Genomic DNA, 19,306 nt, shown 5'->3' with positions numbered 1-19,306 from the left:
TCTTCCTGGATTCAAACCTCTGATCTGATGATCTTCGGTCCTGCCGGCAAAAGGATTTAACCCACTGTGCCACCGGGGGCTCCATAATTTAGAAAATAGTAAAATAGGATCACCATATCTTGTTTGAGACCTTTTAAAATTAAACCTTCTGGAGCTGCTTAATGGAACATGGTTTTCATTTTTCTAATATAGTATTTCAAGACTGCTGTTCCAGTCCTCATCCGCCTTTCTGTCTCCATCAGTGTCAGGTCATATGGGGATGTAGATGTCCCCAGCTGTTAATAAGATAGCAAACTTGAGATTCCTTTCCCCAGTTTTTAAAGGTAGTCATATATGGAAGGGAGTAACTTCTTATGGTATCAAGTGTCTTTTGCCAGCAACACAAAGTCCCTTTGTCACAGTGAATCAAGCTCAATGATCTTTCAGGCTGTTGAGGAAACAGGTGCCTCATTTTTTCCCCTTTTAAGCAAGGGAAACACATTGCACCAATAAAACGTCATAGGCATTTGCACAACAGAACATCTCTGTTAAGCCCATTACATTGTGTAGAAGAGATGGGAACTGATTACAGATTTTAACAAATGTTCATGTGTTGGTAAATGAGGAGCACAGCTGTGTTTGTAGAAATTTAGTCAGAACATTGTGAGACTAACTTGGTCCCTATAGAGGCCTTTCTCTAATAAAGGGGAGCTGAACCTCATGCGTAGTGAATGTGCCGCAGGCAAAGTAATCAAACTTTCTAAAATGAAGACAAGATGGCATTGTTCACTTCTCACTGTCTGTAATGTTTGGCTTGGGGCAAGACACTGAAGGGGTAGAAGTCATACTCACATGGAGTAGGACCCAGTTTTTACTGGGTCCTATTCTGCCTTAAAATTTAATCAAGATAGAAAACACTTCAATAGCATGGTCTCTCAGAAATTAACTAGGTTTGTAAAGGAAGATTTGCTTCCTACCTTGAGAAACACAGTTAAAATCAGCAAGTGGAGAAGGTCCAGACGACAATAGTTCTAGCACAAGAGATCAAGACAATAAAGTATGGCAATAATGCACATTGAATAAAGTCATATTTCTAAAACAACTGAGAGTGGACATGTAAAGTTAGTTTCTTAACCCACCATATAAATGGAAATGGTACATTATAACATTTGCAGTAGCCATGCCTTAAGATAATTTAGTTCCATTACTTAATTTCCCTTCAAGGGCAAAATCCCAAGCCTTGGAGAACCAGTTTTGTAGACAGCAGGAATCCAGGGTCATTCACTGTTCAACCTCTGCATGTACAGCAACTAATAAAGTCATAAATTATTCATGTGCAACCACATCATATTCTTCCCAGTATGCAGCTGAGATAGCCAACGTAAGCCCTCAATGGGGAGAATAATGATCACCAATGGGGAGAATAATGAACAATCTTGGAAATTCTAGCTGTTAAAGTAATGAATGGGGATGAATTGACCACTAGACGGAGTGAGGTGGCTGTCTCAAACAGTAGAGGATTTTTGGGTGTAGTTAGTAATTAGTTTTTAAAGCGGCATTACTACTTGTTTCTGCCAGGAAGGAATATATGCTTGTTGTATTTTTTGTTTCAAAATGTGAAAAATGACTTAGTTGAGCTTTCTGCTTTGTACTTTGATTTGAGGAGAGAGACAACATTTGCTGCAACAGAAGGTCTTAGGGCAGCCCTGGTACGGAAAGTAGCCACAACTCAGCAGCTCCACCACTCATTTAGTCATTTCTGTCAATGCATATTTCACATGTATGTTAATATACCCCTATGGACTCACAGTGAGATAAAGTACTACTAGTGCATTTATTTCAGAAGTGGCTCCTAAACTTAGCTGAGATAGATATTAAGTTGTTCTTTTCAGATTGCTAATTGTTAGTGAGTGGGCATGGATTTGGAATTCTCGTGTCTCTGAAGAAGTACCCAAAATTTGTAAGAGCTATGTATCATATGTTATAAATAGATGAAATTAACCCTTTGGTTTCAAGTGTCACCAGAATGTATTGCAGGTCCAAATCAGTTAAAGCTTGTGTGGCTTGCTGAAAGACAGATGTTGCTTGCAAAGTGGTGAATTTGGTGTAATTGAAACCAAGAAGATTGAGTATCTTAAAGCTGTACTGACAGCTGAGCAATGGTGACAGATTGACCTTTGACATAAGAGCCTCTCTGTCTGTAGACTGCACGAAAGTCCCCATATTTCAGATTGTTTATGACTGTTTTAATTATCTGAGCATGTTCTGTCAAGAGAGGAGCAATCTCCTCATGTGGAGGATAAGGAAATTTTCCATAACCATAGAGGCACTTCATGCAATAGGACCTGATACACATATGCGCACGCACACACACACAATTATAAAATTAAAACAAGCAAGATTCTGTTCAAATTAACTTCTCTTCACATGAAGGTAGCAATGAAACTGGGAAAAAAGGAAGCGGTGTTCATGTGCCCCTTTCACATGTTGATAGAACTTGGTTAGATAATCACTGCATTGGACTCAAATCCATCCTCGTTTCAGAATAAAGGATAATTGATAAGGTGAAGAAAATAGGAGGTGGGGATTCACTTATGTGAAGGCATCTACCACCTGTTTATGTAAAAACAGACCATTGTGGAGTTGACGTATATCTAGCTATATATATTGAATATATTGCGGCAGAAGAGAGGCTTTTATGCATCTTTTTTCATGTATTGGTGAAGCTCATTTGCCCTTAGTAAACAACAAGATATGGATTTATGGATACCATATTTGATGGCTCCACATACACTCATGCAGAGTTATCTGAATGTCAAAGCATAAATGTAGGCTGGGAAAAACCCTGACTCATTTGTAACGCCAATATATCTTTTTTTTCTGGTTATCATATTCAGAAGAGCTTTGTTCTTGAGTGTTCCTGTTACTAAACTTCACAAATAGTAACTTCTTGAAATATACAGGAGATAAAAGCTAGAATCCTGTTGATGCACTGTGCCAGCACAACTATACCATCCATAACTACACTAGCTGCTTTCAGTTCCTTGTGGAGAGAAAAAGCAGGGTGCAAATAGGCATAACAATAATAATACTGGAAGTAAGAAGACTAGAAGAAGTAGCTGTTTGGAGCCTACAAGCCTTTTCCCCTGCCATTCCTGCCACCACAGCCTGGCTCTAGAAAAAAAACATCCAACTGCCTGCATGCAAAGTATAGATTGCTCTTACTGACAGTTAGATGTTGTGGTCTACATTGCATTTAGAGTGATACACATTTTTTCATGAGTTACAGAATCAAAAGTTTTGTTATAATCCATAAAACACCAGGTTCTTCTGAAATACTTCAATGATCTCCTTTTCCACTGTTTGCAGTGTGATCTCTATTGCCTTTTCCTTTCCTGAATCCAATTTGAACATCTGACATTTCTTATCCCATATGTAGTAAAAGTCTTTGTAGTAAAATCTTGAACATCCCTTTAGGAGTACCTCCTCCCTACTTAAGAAAAAACGTGAAGCTTTATGGTAATTCTTGGCTCTTGGCTGAAAAGGTAGTGCATGGCATGCATTAGCGTTCAGCAACTGATTGTGATTCACAATAGGAAGTGAAGTGTGTCTTTGTCCTTATAGAGGCATACTGCTAGGGAGAACTTGAAGCCTTTCTTTTCAATAACCATCTCTTTTTTTCTGAAAGGTTTGCAGGTCTGGTATAGCTTTTTCTGACAAGGTCCACTTTCCTTTCCCCAATCCTTGGGAATTACTTTTAATTAGCTCAATTAAGCTATATCAGTGCAAATAGATGGATTTGCTTTCCCCATCAGCAGGTGCAGATGGACACAACTGAAATCACTGTTTTCCTTTCTAGGAAATATTTGCTCCTTCTGGCAGTTTAAAGGAGTGAACTAAAGTGCAAATGCCTGTGCCGCGTGTTCTTTGCCTGTACAAACAGTTCTGTACATATTACTAATTAAGCCAGCATTGGCTCACAAATTCATTGTCTGCATCACCAAGGAATGTTCATGCCTGAGCTTTTTAAAAGAAATTTAATATCTTTGTAGCGGAACATTAGTCTTTCCAGAGGAGGTATCAAAAAATTATGGGAGTAGATTACCTTAGGGGTGGTTCACAATACTTAAATCCCCAAAAAGACAATTGGAAGTGTTTGCTTCTTTGTTTTGATGGATGGAATTAAGCATATGAATATGATGAAACTTCTGTAGTAAAGGAAAAACTTAATTTATTAATTGAAGTTTCCTAAGCAAAAAGACCTACCAATATTTGTAAGTCTTCTTTCCAGTATTATGAAAGCCACTTGCCTTCAGATAGATTTCTTTTGAATTAGAAAGCACTTTCAGGCTGTCAGATATGTCACAGATATAAAGCAGATGGGCTAGTGACAGGGTTGCCAGATATCCCTTACTGTACCACTTTTCTGAAGGCCAGAAAGCTTGTCCCTTATAGGGCTGGCATGCACCTTACTGTAAAGGATATTCCCTACTATAACGGATTTCTCCTAGTTATGGGTTGGAAAACCTTCCCTTTTATATAAAATGAAAGCGATGCCAATCGCTCTCCTGTGTTTTGTGACACACCTAAAGATAGAAATGTGACTTTTACATAAAAATAAATAACTTGATTAAGTGACATCAGCATTTTTGTTTGATATTTAGGTAAAACACAGACTTATTAATAGGTGCCTCCTGATGGTCAGTGTTGCATGCCATATGTTTTGACTGTTCTTTATTGCTACTGTAGAGTCTCACTTATCCAACCTTGGCTCATCCAACGTTCTGTATTATCTAATGCAGTCTGCCTCCTGCCCGGATCCACAGCTGTTTCAATATATTGTGATGTTTTGGTGCTAAATTCGTAAATACAGTAATTGCTACATAAGGTTACTGTGTATCAAACTGCTTTTTCTGACAATTTGTTGTAAAACATGATGTTTTGGTGCTTAATTTGTAAAATCACAACGTAATTTGACGTTTAATAGGCTTTGCCTTAATCCCTCCTTATTATCCAACATTTTTATTTATCAAACATTCTGTCAGCCTGTTTATGTTGGATAAGTGAGACTATTTTGAAAACCTGGCAACACTAGCTAGTGATGTTGTGCTGGAGATTTATGTTTTCATCATGCACTTCAGTTTACTTGCTAGAGATGCATTCTTTCACACTGTGGTGCCACCCTTATGGAATACCTTCTTCAAGGTGTTTCTTGGCCCCAACACTTGTGTCTTGAGAAACCACATCAAAATATATTGTTCCACAAAGCTTTTTGGGATCAGTTGATTTGATGCTCTGCTTTCCTGGCTGACTTGGTTTTTACCCTACTGCTTGACATAAGTGAAGTCTTTCTTGTATAATAAGATAAATCATTATCCCTATATTGTTGATGTTTTATTGTTCCAATTTGTCAGTGTATATATGTTAATATAAACCATATATCTGAAACAGTCAGGAACATATTACCAAACCTCAGTCATCCCGCCATGTCAGGAGGCTATTGCCAGATTGCTTAGAATTTCAATGACCACTTTCCATAGTTTGTTACACAATTATAGATACAAAAATCTGCCTTGGGATGAAAAAGCTCTTCAAATATGGGTTGAACCCTGATGATTAGGGTAGACTTACTGAATCAATGGGACGTATATACATGTACATGTTTGACTTTCTATTCTATAATTGATTCAATGGGTGCATGCTAGTTGAGTCATCCAACCAAATTCAGATCTAAAATGTTTTGCATTTTAACAGAGACATTAGCAGTCAACTGTCTAGAGATTCTCCATGGTGAAGTTCTACTGTTTAGTGATTTGCTACTGTTGAATCCAGGTACATGTGTCTAAAATATGGGTGAGCAATAGTTGTATTAATCTTCTGAAGATCCCTCTTGTGTTAATTAATCAATATTTTTTTATTCCAAATTGTTCCATGATTTTAATATAACTTTAGCCTAGCGGCGTAAGCCTAGCACTTAAAAATAAAGTTTAATTAAGATATTGTCAGCATGTCTGACTCAGACATAAAATCAATGCTTAGTTTGCTCGAGGAAAGTCTACTTCTATTCTTTTGAATTGTGGCTACATCTAGTTAAAAAAATACATTACAAATTCAGAAAGCAGGACCAAATAGCCATTTTTAAAATTCATGTCCTCCAAATGTTAATTTGATGCTTTGAGGCATAAATGACCTTTCTAGCCAGCCCAAACTTGTCAAACAAAGGAGCGATGGAAACAAGCTGCTGTTTGTTCTAAAACAACAGCCTGCTTCTCTGAGAGAATTTCAGGGCAATGCTGCCTCCCCCTTCCCTCCTTTCTCAGCAACAGTAAATGAAACTTTCATTTTTGGAGTGGTTGGAATTTGGGAACAGGAACATTGGTCAGATACGTATCATGCTAGGTTGGGCCCATTAAATTCCAGATGGAATAGGTAAATTGAGCCATAGAGTCCAGCCACAACAGTCTTGAAGATTTGAACAATCTACCTACCCACATTCACTGAAGCTGGTGTTATTTTATACACCATAGGTGGACTTTAAACATGGAAAATACAGGCTGAGCACCCCTTATATAAAATTTTGAAATCTAAAATACAACGAGCCCTTGGTATTTGTTGGGATTTGGTTCCAGGACTCCAGTCTTACAGGTACCAAAATCAGTGGATCCTCAAATCCCATTATATACAGTGGTGTAGTAAAGTGATGACCCTAAAATTACAAATTTCATTTTTTAAAAACTATTTTCAAGCCATGGATAGCGTAATCCATAAATGCAGAATCTGTGGATATGCAAGGCCAATGCTACTTTGAAATCTTAAATTTTCCATATGGTTGGCTGAGGTAGTAACATCTTTTGTTTTCTTTTGGTTTTATGTACACAACCTTGGTTTCATTCACAAAATTATTACAGATATTTATAAAATTGTATTTAGGCTGTTAGTATGCAGGGTACATGAATTATGTGTTTAGATTTGAGTTCCATGTGTGAGATGTCTCATTATATACATATATGCAAAAATATATATTCTAAAATGGAAGAAAAAATCTAAAACACTTCTGGACTCAAGTATTTTGGATAGTGCATCAATAATAATATTATTACTGCTCTAATCATATTAAACAAAACTTCACTAATGTTTTTCAAAACTGTATTTAGGGCAAGGGCGAGTTATTTGTTTTCAGCATTTCAGTTCTGCCAGTGCCTCCTGTGGTTTATGACTCTGGTGTTCAGTAGATAGGTTTGTTATATTGTGCTAACTTGGGAAAATAGGTGACTTACCCCTTAAATTCACACCCAATAAAGGAAACCTTCAGATGGAGTGTGGCCAGGTAGGTGGCAAAATCAAATGTATATTTTAAATCTAGATGGAAACGGAACAATTTGCTTTCTTTATCACAGCAGAAGCCTCTCTTGAAAGGATGTGCTGATGTGCTGCCTCAAGGCATTATTGATTTTTTTCTTCTCCTCAATAAAATACTTAAAGAAGAGCAGCTCCTTCAAGATCACAACAAAGTAGTAAAGCCCAGTGGCCAAATACTTATGTACCACCAAAGAACTGATCAAGCAAGAAAGAAGGGATTGCATGGATTTCTGTGGGTGGGATACAGGAGGCAACATTTGGTGTTAATGATTCAGTCCTGAGATGTTACTGATTCAGCAAAAGGCTGGTTTTTCTTGTTCACTTTTTTATTGTTAGACATCTAAGAGCTGTCCTGATATAATATTTCACCATTCATAAATTTTAAAAAACGTACAAAGGATAAGTTAGTGAAATAAGGAGTGTTTTGCTCATAAACATAGAGAAAGAACACAAGGTTACATGGATCATAATCTTTAAAAAAAACCTCATATTGGAAGGCACCGCTTTTTTCACAAGTTGGGATAAAAATTTGATCTCCTTGCCTTTTAGTCCTTGGAAGATATTACAAACATCTGGAACAAGCTCATATGCATGATCATCCAGGCACTTTGCACTAACAACAAAAGATCTGTTGCCACAAACTTTCTGTCCTTATTTTTGCATTTTTGTTGGTCGTCTAGCATGTTAAATGGTTATGAGCACCTCATTGGTTACATAATTTCTCTACCTTTTAAAAGTATCAATAGGAAGGTGATGGATATGACCCTGTGCAGTGAAAACTGGATAATGTAAGCAGCATTGAATCAGCTTGTTGCCGTGCTTCAAATTCCTCAGTGTTAACTATATAGAGCTCAATGTGCAGAATATACAAACCAACTGATATCTTCTTTTGACAAGTGTGATGTACAAAATGTAAAATGAAGAAATGATAAAGAGTACACAACATTTTTCTTGGTTTCTATTCATGCATTGTCATCATTATGTCCTCTTCGTCTTATAACCTTAAAAAATTATATATAATTACGGAATATGCAGCTCTCTAGATGTTGGGCTACATCTCCTGTCAGCTCAGCCCAGATTGTCACTGATGAGGAGTAATAGGGGTTGCAGTCTAGCACTATCTGAAAAATCACATCTTCTCCCTACCTGAGGTCAAAGGTAGTATAATTGAATGGATAATTCTTGCCTGCAGGTTCAAAGTGTAGTGGATGTGACCACGAGAAAAAGTTGGGAAACATGGAGAGAAAAACAAACATCAGAGCATAAACCTTTCTAGTTAGTGGCTGGGGCCAGTATGGTGTCCATCTTGCTGTGATGTTCCTTGCAGGCTGTAAATCCCTATACTTACAATTCTGATTCTTTGTTTTGTTTGATATTCTATATGGATGTGGAACAGTAGACTGGCTGTAGGAAAAGAGTGGGTATTCCTGAATTATATTGGCAGCCCCTTTTGTGTGTGTGGAGTGACTTGAGAAACTTCAAGTCGCTTCTTGTGTGAGAAAATTGGTCATCTGCATGGACGTTGCCCAGGGGATGCCCGGATGTTTTACCATCCTGGGGGTCCCTGCATGGGAAGCTCAAGCTGACAGATGGGAGTTCACCCCGCTCCCTGGATTTGAACCACTCACCTTTCAATCAGCAGTCCTGCTGGCATGAGGGTTTAACCCATTGTGCTACTGGGGGCTCCGGCAGCAGCCCTTATGAAACTGGTGTTCAACTTTTATAATCTGGTCTTGGAAGTATTGAATCCTTGGAAATTACATACAGTTAAACACAATTGCTTACCTTGTTAAGCAGTTACAAATAAAGCTTAGTATAGAACTTTTAGGGTTAGGTCAGTTTTTCCTTTTATGTCTGTTTTGTAATTTGACGTGGTTTAAGGACAACATACTGAGCATCTTTGTCTTCAAACCATTTAGTATTCATATTTTTAATTTTCACTGCTAACTACATAGTGACTATATAACTGATAACTATATCTTATAATGATAACTATAACTATCAGTGATAACCGATATAGTGTATACTGTAGTGAACCTTTTAATCTTCTTAACCTCCATTGTGGTAAACAGATGTGGAAGAAAATATCTGTGAACAACACAACCACATTAAACTCATGACTAACATAAACTTGTTAAATGATTTTTTTCATTAAATGGTTTTTAGTTTAACAGAATGAATTTTTGCTGTAGGTGCTGGAGAAAAGTGCACAGCAACTGTTTTTGTGAAGTGTTAGGTAACTAGATGTGCTAATCTCTAGTATTAAGAAATATGGATATAGAATTCTCAATTGCTTGTGATGTTGAACATCTTGGATTTGGGGCATATACTGCATGTGCTTGAATTGTCAATTCAGTAGGCTTCTGTAACAAATACACATCTTGTACAGATTGCAAATAATGCTTACTAAAATTGTAGCTGATTACTTCTGATAGAGAAGCCAAATTTCTGTAAAGTTTATACACTCAAAGAAGGGTGATTTTGGTGAGAATAAATGTCGTTACTCCACACATCTATCTGTGTGTAGATCAAGCAGTTGATAAAAGGCTGTATTAAACCATTGTGGTTTAATGAACAGACGTGCATATTGCTCTTTAGGAAGAGGCAGGCAGCAATTGTGGTTGATAAACATGAAATGTGGATACAGTTCATGAGCAGGTTACTGTGAGATGAAAATCACGGCTATTTAATAAGTCGAAAACATTTTTATCTGGACCTTTTTAATTTCATTCCATTAGATCTCTAGGGAATTTGAAGAGCTGATGTGAGACTGACTGGTGGTCAGTTCAGTGCTGGGTCGAGAAAGAGCCCACAGTGGCCCTTTCTACTTCCCTTAATGACATTGAAAGGGCTGATGCAGCTGAGACTGGCATTGCACCAGAGTTGCTATCAAGAATTGCTGTCCATAGCAATTCTTCACAGTTATTACTTCTGCCTGTTCCAATGGGCAGATGCCTTGTATTTGTTATCATCATTTAATATAAACTCCTAGCTTAAGATTCGGACTGAAAATCTAGGTATGCCTTCTTACCTTGACCTTTACTTTCTAGTTCAGTCTGGTGCCTATCTTTTGTGAGGGCTTTTGTAAGGGGTAATTAAAGGATTTACATTCTGCATAGATACTGAGTACTATTATCAATGAGGTCCAGTGCTTGCCATCTAGTGCCACATTGTGACTGCTGTCCAACATTCCCTTAGTGTAAGTATATGCAGACATAAATTGCTCTCTGTAAGCATTACGCGGCTCCTATGCAGAATAACAACATTCTGCAACACATGTCAGTGGCTAGGTGCTATTTCACAGTGCAGAATACATGATGTGAAATACAAATTCAGTTGATAGTTGTATCTGGAGTGAACCCATGAGGTTGAAAGTCAAAGAGTTGTGCAACTCCCATTGGTTCAGTAGGTCAATTTACATGGTGATTACCATTTGGATACCGCCTTGGTTTCATCAGTGGATCATCTCTTGCTTTATTCTTTCTTGAGGTTGCCCTTAATATGTCATATACTGTATGTATATGATGTCATTCCTGTCAGAAGGAGAAGTTGCCAAATATTAGTGATATTCCATGAAGTTCTATTAGAGGAAAAAGTGGGACACTGCTACTTGTATACTCTATTTCAATTCAGTTGGAGGCTCCTATTTATCTTCCCTGAGGTTTCATCTTTTATCAGAGTATGCAATGATCTTTGATGTAGAAGGAAACTGAAGAAGATGGGGTTCCCATTCACAGTTTTCCCCCAATCTCCAGAAGATATTTTCTCTTGCATCTCAAACGTGTTTGTGCATGTATAAGGTCATTTCTAGAAGGAGGGACATATGAAATTAAAAAGGTCTAGATGCTAGTAATACTCTGAGATTGGACTGGAGGGGGAAATGGATACTGATACCCAGGTGCTTATTTGCATGGAAATTGGGAAATTTTCTAAGCATTTTTCTTTTGGGGAGAATCTGGGGCTTCAAGACTCCTTTAAAGGTTTGGTGGGACTGCATGTTGTGGTCACATGCAGCCAGGAGTCCATACTCTCCTCATTCCTGTTTAGGATCTTAGGTATCTTGAGACAACATATATGGTTTACAATTAAACAATAACCTACAACATGATTTTTTTTACATCTCTGCCCATTCCAGTTGAAGGAGACTGATAAGTAATATGGCAAAATATTTTCTGCTCTAGATTTGAATTAGATTTTAGTTTTATTAGGCACCAGACCACTTGTTCTTTCAGGCACTTCTTATAACTTGCCCTCAAATAAAGATTTTTAGATTTGTTGTGCATACAAATTGCAAGGCTAGAAAATTGGCACGAGTGAGTGCATGTAATAGTTTTAAGGGGTTTTGGAATCCTGAAGTGTTATTGGTTGTGTTTAATCCCCCCCCCCCCGGTGTATCTACATTTCTTGTTCAGTATCAGCCAGTTATGAGTGATTTCTGAAAGTTAGTCCTTCTCATTCTATTTTCCTACCAATACACTGTGATCCTATATTTATGGAGGAAAACCAAGAATTAAAAAGGCAAGGTTAAAAAGGCAAGGTTGTAAACTAAATGGTTCTGTATGTTTGGTAATGTAGATTTCTTTTGCTGAATGATTGCTTTTGTGTGTTTCCTGACTTATAGGTAATATTGTTGTGTTCGCTCTGTCATGTATTTTGACTTATGAATGCTTTTTGCTTATGTGCTAGATTGATTTTTGTCCATTGCTTAGTTTATACCAACAAAGTGTATAAGCAGTTGTTGGCCACAACTATAATGCTTGGTTAGCCCATCTAAATTATGTTGACTGCCTTCCTAAAATGGGCACAGTCTATATGCAGCTCGAGGGGTGGTGGTAGTGCGAGTGTCTTACAAAGAATACCAGGAAATGGAGGCCTCAAAGGGAATAATTTTGAGCAGTGCTTCTTTGAAGTTCATAATATCTCAACAAACAGACAATGAACAGCATATAATCTGCAGCAGCTTTAAATATACATATTAGTACAGTAGCAGATGCGCTCATTCTGAAATTGACATGTAAAGTAGTAGTCTTCCTCAGCAGGGTGCAGCTTTATCTGCTATTCCTTCCCATGTAATGAATAGCTAATGTATGCTGTATAGTCCACAAGAGACTGAAGGGAGATGAGGAGCAGGGAGCATTCTGGCGACCAAAGCCAGTAGCTTTTAATGGACACACATTTGAGAACTCTTTTTGGCTTGTGAGGGGAGGTAGAATGGATTTGTAAGAGAATTGCTCATCTCTTTTGTTATATTCAGAGTATTACTACAGATGAACATACACTCAGGCATTTGTTTCTCTTGCTGCCAGAGAAACTGGCAGGTTTTGGTGATTAAGTCTTGTCCACATTGCCAAGAGGGAATGTGTGGGGGGATTTGCACTGGAAATTGAACAAGCTTTTCTGTCATCTTGTTTGGTAACTGTTGTCCAGTCAACTGTCCAGTGACTACTCATCTGTTGAAAGAGAGCTCTGCTTATATATCTCTTATGGCTTCAAGGGTCTGGACTTTCTTTCATGAGTGATTGATGTGACATACATTGGAAGAGCAAGCTGACTTGACATGTGAGTCTGATTGTTGTTAGAAATATGTTAATGAAATCTGTTAATATAACAAATAAGCACTTTTTCTTCATTTCCTAGAAAGTATAACAATTTTATATGGAACTTGTTGTAATTTTGTAACCAAATGGTGAGTCTGGAAGAGGAAACAAAGGAAATGTTGGAGGCCCTTGATGCCGTGTCCTCAGTTCTTATCAGTATAGACAGGCTTCTCCTACTATATAAACAGGAAAGGCGTGATAAAGGATTGCAGTAATTTAAACCAAATGGATTTTAAAAAAAGACTCTGAGGGCATACCCTGTCTTCTCACTAAGAAGAAGTAGTTTGCAGATACTAGCATTATGGCCTCACTGAGAAGGCACATATGTATCTAGAATGCATGGTATAAGATTGAAGGTGGAAGATCAGATGTTCAAATGTGTCTTAATATAACATTGCGTACATGTAGAAAGCTAGCAAATCAGGGTGGAGTCCATTAAATGAAGACCTCATTCACATTAAAAGCCAGCATACACGTTGAACTTTCCTAACCAGTTTAAAAGCAGAAGACTCACATAGCCAGGGAGTTCCATAGCTGCAGAGCAGCCATGAAAGAAGTCCTCTCCTGTGTCCTTACAAACCTTACCAGTGATCATGCTGATGTGAGAGAAAACTCACTCCTGAATATATTAAAACTCAAGGAGGCTCATATAGGAAGAACAAACTGAGAATCTGTTTTTGTACACAATACATGTCATACTAGGCCATGTATATTGTAGAAAATATTATGATACACTGTCAGATTAATGCTGTCATGGATCAATGCTGTGGAATCTCAAAAATGGTAGTTTGGTGAGGCCCCAGCACTATTTGAAAGGGAAGACTAAAGACCCATAATTCCCTAGTATTGAGCCATAACAGTTAAAGTGGTGTCAAGCTGCATTAATTCTAAGGTTTTGATGTATCCTTGGACTACCTGACAGTATGGGCATTTGCTTTGTTTCAATTGCCCGTTTGGGTACTTGGTCCTCAAGTAAATGATTTCTCTCACACAATGATTGGGAATTCTGTGAGCGAACCCACCAAAATCCTCCAGCCTATAGACTCTCTCCCTTCATCTCTGTTATAAGGCAATTATATCTGAACTTGCAAACTGTGCTTAATGTTTTTTTTTTAAAAAAAAACCAATATCCTTGTTTAGGTGATATAGTAACAAATTGGATTTTAGTGAACTTGTTTCAACTTACAGAAGCAATTTTGTTAAATGTTCCTGGTCTTTCAGGTAGAAGGTAGAACTTATGCCCAGGATACTGCATATTTCCTCTTGTGTGTTTTTCACCCTTCTACCAGTCTTTCTAGAAAAATTAGAGCTTCTTCCTGACTTTGTTTATAATGTCCCATTTTTAATTTGCCATTATTTTTTTCACTTGGTTGATGGACCTGGCCAGTAAAGTCTATCACTTTGCCTTTTGAGTGGATAAATATCAGAAGTGCTCCTTTAATGGCATCAAAACTACCCAATTTATATATTTGGGATGAGATGTTTTAATATCAATGAGCTGAATTTTTTTTTAAAAAAAACCAAACCATACAATTCAGTATCTAACAGACATGGGTCAAATTCCTGCTTCATATATCATTTAGTAGGAAGGACTTTTTGAAGAAGTATTTTTATATCCAAGTTCATGAAATGTCCTAGAAGCACATAACAGCTTCTTGATGGCATGTAATCTTATCAAGTGGAAATAGAAACAGATGGGTACAGGGTACTAGCAAAACATTATTGGAAATTCTGGCAAAAACATTATCACTGCCTGGCTTTGTATCCTGATCTCAGTTGTGTTTGATAGAAATTGGGAACAGAAAATTCTATCTCAAACAAATTGCATTTTAATCTCAGACCTTTTCACTTGTTTGGCTGTCTAGCCTTTATTATGTGTGCTCTTACTTTGTGGTAAATGTCAATCCTTGTGTCCCTTCAAAGTCATACTGAGGACTGTCTCACCACAATGTTAGGCATTGAATTGGATATGTCTGTGTTTCCAGACAGTTGGAATCTTGAGGTCGGAGTGGTTGATGTTAAACCATCTCAGCTTCTCACCCTGGAACCGTTCACTGCTGTGGTTTTCCGTGGCATATTTTTCCTGCCTTGACTGGAAACTTGTGTACTTATCACCTGCTATTACTGTAAATAATAATTTCTACTGAAGTAAGGAAGATAATGGCCAGAAGTGAACCTCCATATGAAATCCCTTATACAGTATAATATATTGCAGATCAGTGGTTCCTGGGTGTCTTTTTTTCTCTTGAACTTGTCTGCATTTCTTCCTGTTTGTGGTCATTCTAGGTCAAGAACTACTTGAAGATAGTACATGCTGTGTGTGTGTATGTGCAGGCGCACTGTGGTATTCAGAATAAATTCAGTGCCTCCAGTATAGTCCCTTAATGCACATTCTTGGATCCTGGGATCCTATTGTAAAAAACTATGCTCATATGGTGGATTCACTTGTGGGAAATGGAAGTGATTGTCACTGATTTCCTGTGCTGCCCCTCCAGTGCTTTAGAGGATTGAAAGTACATAAAAAGTAACATCACGGACCAGTTGAGAGATATGTAAATCTGAGAATATCACTTCCTGCTTACAAGTGAGAGCTTCTGCTACGTAAAACTCCTCCTTTTACAAAAGAGAACCTCAAGAGTCTATCCTCTTGAGTTCATATTAGTCCTTTATTAAATGTTTTCTTAGCAATTAGAAATCTCCCCTCCCTCAAGCAAAAGTCTTGATTTTATTGAACATCAGGTATAGTCAAGAGGGGATTATTTATTAAAGGTTATTGGGAAAAGGGATCAGGTGCTTATCAAAACTGATTTCACTCCAATGTGAATGTGCACAACCTTGAAGTGCTTTGTGGGTTTTTTTTCCTTTTCATGGCTTATTATGTTTTACCCTGCATTCTATAGTATGTATTTGCTTACAAGACACACCCCAGATCACTCCCATCAATCTTGTGTTGTCCAGTGCTTGGGATGTGCAAAATTGATACTTCACCTTTGGTGCAAGAGTCTTGGTGCAATTACTGGCTTCTATACAAAACATCTATTAATATGTAACTATGACTTAGGACAGGCCTACAATGTATCTCTGTGGATGAGAAAAATTAAAAAAATTGATATGCAATGAAAGCATAATGGATAGCCTTTTAGAATGTAAACACAGCAAGGGGTTTTACATTTTGGGGATTCTCAGCCACTTCTTTAATTTTGAGAAAGCGCTTTGGGCATTCCTGGTTGATGCCCAGAAAGCATATGTACACATGCACATGTTTTTAATGGGACAGCTAATTCTCTTTGCATTTACACAGGATCTCCCCTCTCCTCAAAACATTAACATGTATGGACTATGCAAAACCTCAAAGCAACATTTGGCAAAGCCACCATGGTAGCAACATATGTTGAATGATTATAATGGATATTGATGATTTTTTACAAAGGAGTACCAATCACCATCAAAGCATAGAGTACCCCTCTCTCTTGAGATCTCATCCTTGATTCATTGAAGGTTTTGTTATTACCTCCTGTAAAATGTCAGTGTTTGAGAAAATGGAAATAAGTTTTCTTACACACACACACACACACACACTGCAGAAAGGTCATTAATAATTGTATCTCTACATTTGGGGAGTTCCCTTTCTATGTGGGGGTGCATGGAAAAGTGTCACATTTTCTTACAAAAGCATAATATGTGATTCTGGTAGTCTTTTATTCCCCAAGGGAGTGGATGTATAACCAGGGTGCTCCGCTTACTGTAACCTATCATTATTGGTTCCATGTCCATTGTGCTAGTGAACAATATCTACGTATATACATTCTGGGCACTTTACTTGCAGACTTTTACACCATTTATTTGTCTATATTATATGCTTAAGCGTGTGAGTTCTGTTATTTTTGGGCCTTCTGTAGGTACACCCTTCATGAAACTACTGTGTTGTCATTTTTGGTGAGTGTTATTGTAGTAACCAACTGTGTACTAGTGTAAATTAACACTAGAGAAGTGAAGCCCACTGTCCTGAATAATGTGCATAGAAATACTGAACATTGTTTTTGACTTTGTTAATATGAACACAGCCCTGGGGCTCTTGTTATTTATTTACTGAGAGTAGTAAAACGTTGCCAGATTCCACAGATGGAAGGTTCCAACTTGTGTTTTTAGACTCTGGAGTTGGAAAAATGTACTCTTGTGAGAGTTTGAAAGTAATGGAGGGTCTGGCATCCACTGATGTGTTCAGTCAGTTTCCTGTGTTGTTGTTTTTTTGTAGCCATGACCCACCACAATTACCACTCTGTGTGTGTGAACCTATTTATATGCACAATGTTTTGTGACTGACCTTTAGTGGCTGCTGCTGAAGACCACAGTTGCCATCTAAGATGATACTCTTTCTTTAAACACAGTTTTCTGCCTGTGGATCTACTTTGCTCAATTAAAATCGGAGCCATAAACACTTCACTGAATTGTTCCTTTCTTCTTTTAACAAACAGGTTTCCACCTCAGCGGCACAGTGACCGAGCCTGCAGTGCAGTCAGAGCCAGAAACTGTTTGCAATGTAGCTATCAGCTTTGATCGTTGCAAGATTACCTCAGTGACCTGTAGCTGTGGAAACAAAGACATATTTTACTGTGCTCATGTCGTGGCACTTTCTTTATACCGGATCCGCAAGCCTGATCAGGTCAAACTGCATCTTCCCATTTCAGAGACTCTCTTTCAGATGAACAGAGACCAACTCCAGAAGTTTGTACAGTATTTGATCACAGTGCACCATACAGAAGTTTTGCCAACTGCTCAAAAATTAGCAGATGAAATCCTTTCTCAGAATTCAGAGATCAATCAAGTTCATGGTGAGTTCGTTTCCTCTCTGGCACTCTACCTTCTGTTTTGCTTCAAAGGATACACATGGGTTTAGGTTTCCATCTCATATGTACTTTTAATTTTATTGTGAGCTTATCTGCTGGCTAAAGTGAAACATTATGTGACAGCTTTTGATTTGGAAATTGCACTGTGATACTCCAGGGCTGTTCTGGAAATTGTGTGATATTTTAAAATCGAAAGTAGCTTATTGAGTAGGTCTCCATTTTTGTGCAGAGCCCAGTATAAACAGAAAAACTGAATGAAAACACACCCTATTGTGTAACCAGAGATGACATCTTTCTAGGAATCTCATGGTCCTTCGGGATGAACACTGTGGTTAACATTCAGTGAGAGTTGACCATAGAGTCACCCTGAAGGACTCTTAGATTCCTAAAGAGAACAAATTAATCAAATTTATAAATAATCTGATCCTCAAAAGTTAAACCCTCAAACAGGGAGGGCTGACTGTATTAGTGGACCATCTGCCTGGTCAGGTACAGGGAACACTGTAATTTATTGCATGTATTTGAATGTTGTGTTGCTGATAAATCATTAGAATGACAATCTTACAAGGGCTATTTCAATTCTGTACCTGAATTCCTTTTCAGGAAACGATCAAACTAATAAATCCCTATTCTTGAACCTGGATTTAAACATTAATTTTGGCAAGTGGTTAGATTGATGCAAATATTTTTCTACTGCTATAGTATTTGTCAGTGGAAATCATCACCATGTTGGAAGACCACCATGTTGTATCTGTTTTCCATTGGAAGTTCTCATACTCTGTTAAAATGCCACCAGGAACTGTGATACTTACCTGCATTACTGTTAGAGCCCGGGAAGAGGAAGGACTATAAATGCAATAAGAATTGTCTTGATAACAGAATCCATAGGGGAGTCTGTGTTCTATGACATCCTTGGTGAAAGTGGTGGGTCCCCTTGGTCTTGACAGAGAAGTAGAAGTAGAGCAGTACATAGATGAAGCCTTCAGGAATTCTGACAGCTTCTCAGCTATTTTGTGGGGGGAGGGGGCTCTTGATGTTTCTGGTCATCTCTGTTGGGGACAGAAGGCTGGACTAGTTGGATCTTTGGTATAATCTGTAAGGGTTCATAGATCAGTCATAAACATTTACAATATGGTTGAAACATGGAATACACAATTGCTCATAATTAATGAACGTTAAACTGTGATCCTAATTCTTTGCCTAAAATAAGAATTATGAAGGAACCCTCAGTTTGCTGTTTCTAATAGTCATGAATAGTTACATTGAAAATGGCAGTTCCGCTTTGTATGTAGCATTCACAAGTATTATAAGATCAATATTTTCTGGAACATTAATTTTCTTAGTCAGAGATCTCTTTAAAACCCCATGATATTTTTATATTTTTCATTTTTTACTTACAAATGTGAAAATTACTGTAGTAACAAAACTGAGGCAGCTACCTCCCTCAGTTTTGTCTCCCATACTTTTAGACACATGCACCTAACATTTGGGAGAAGTTGTGTGGAATTATGGAGGACTGTCACC

At 37.7% G+C, this 19,306-nt stretch overlaps 1 protein-coding gene across 1 annotated transcript in view; it reads left to right on the top strand.

Annotated features, from left to right (window-relative positions):
- Nucleotides 1-19,306, top strand: part of ZSWIM6 (zinc finger SWIM-type containing 6) — a 100,890-nt gene that overhangs the window by 26,720 nt on the left and 54,864 nt on the right. Inside the window, exon 2 of the mRNA XM_060761536.2 lies at nt 17,411-17,767. Within this exon, the coding sequence (XP_060617519.2) occupies nt 17,411-17,767 (357 nt within the window). The remainder of the gene's footprint in view (nt 1-17,410; nt 17,768-19,306) is intronic.

This window comes from Anolis sagrei, chromosome 2 (genome assembly GCF_037176765.1).
Source record: "Anolis sagrei isolate rAnoSag1 chromosome 2, rAnoSag1.mat, whole genome shotgun sequence".
NCBI classification, from domain to species: domain Eukaryota; kingdom Metazoa; phylum Chordata; class Lepidosauria; order Squamata; family Dactyloidae; genus Anolis; species Anolis sagrei.
Note: the sequence above shows the minus strand (reverse complement) of the source record. Positions and strands in the feature narration are given on the sequence as shown.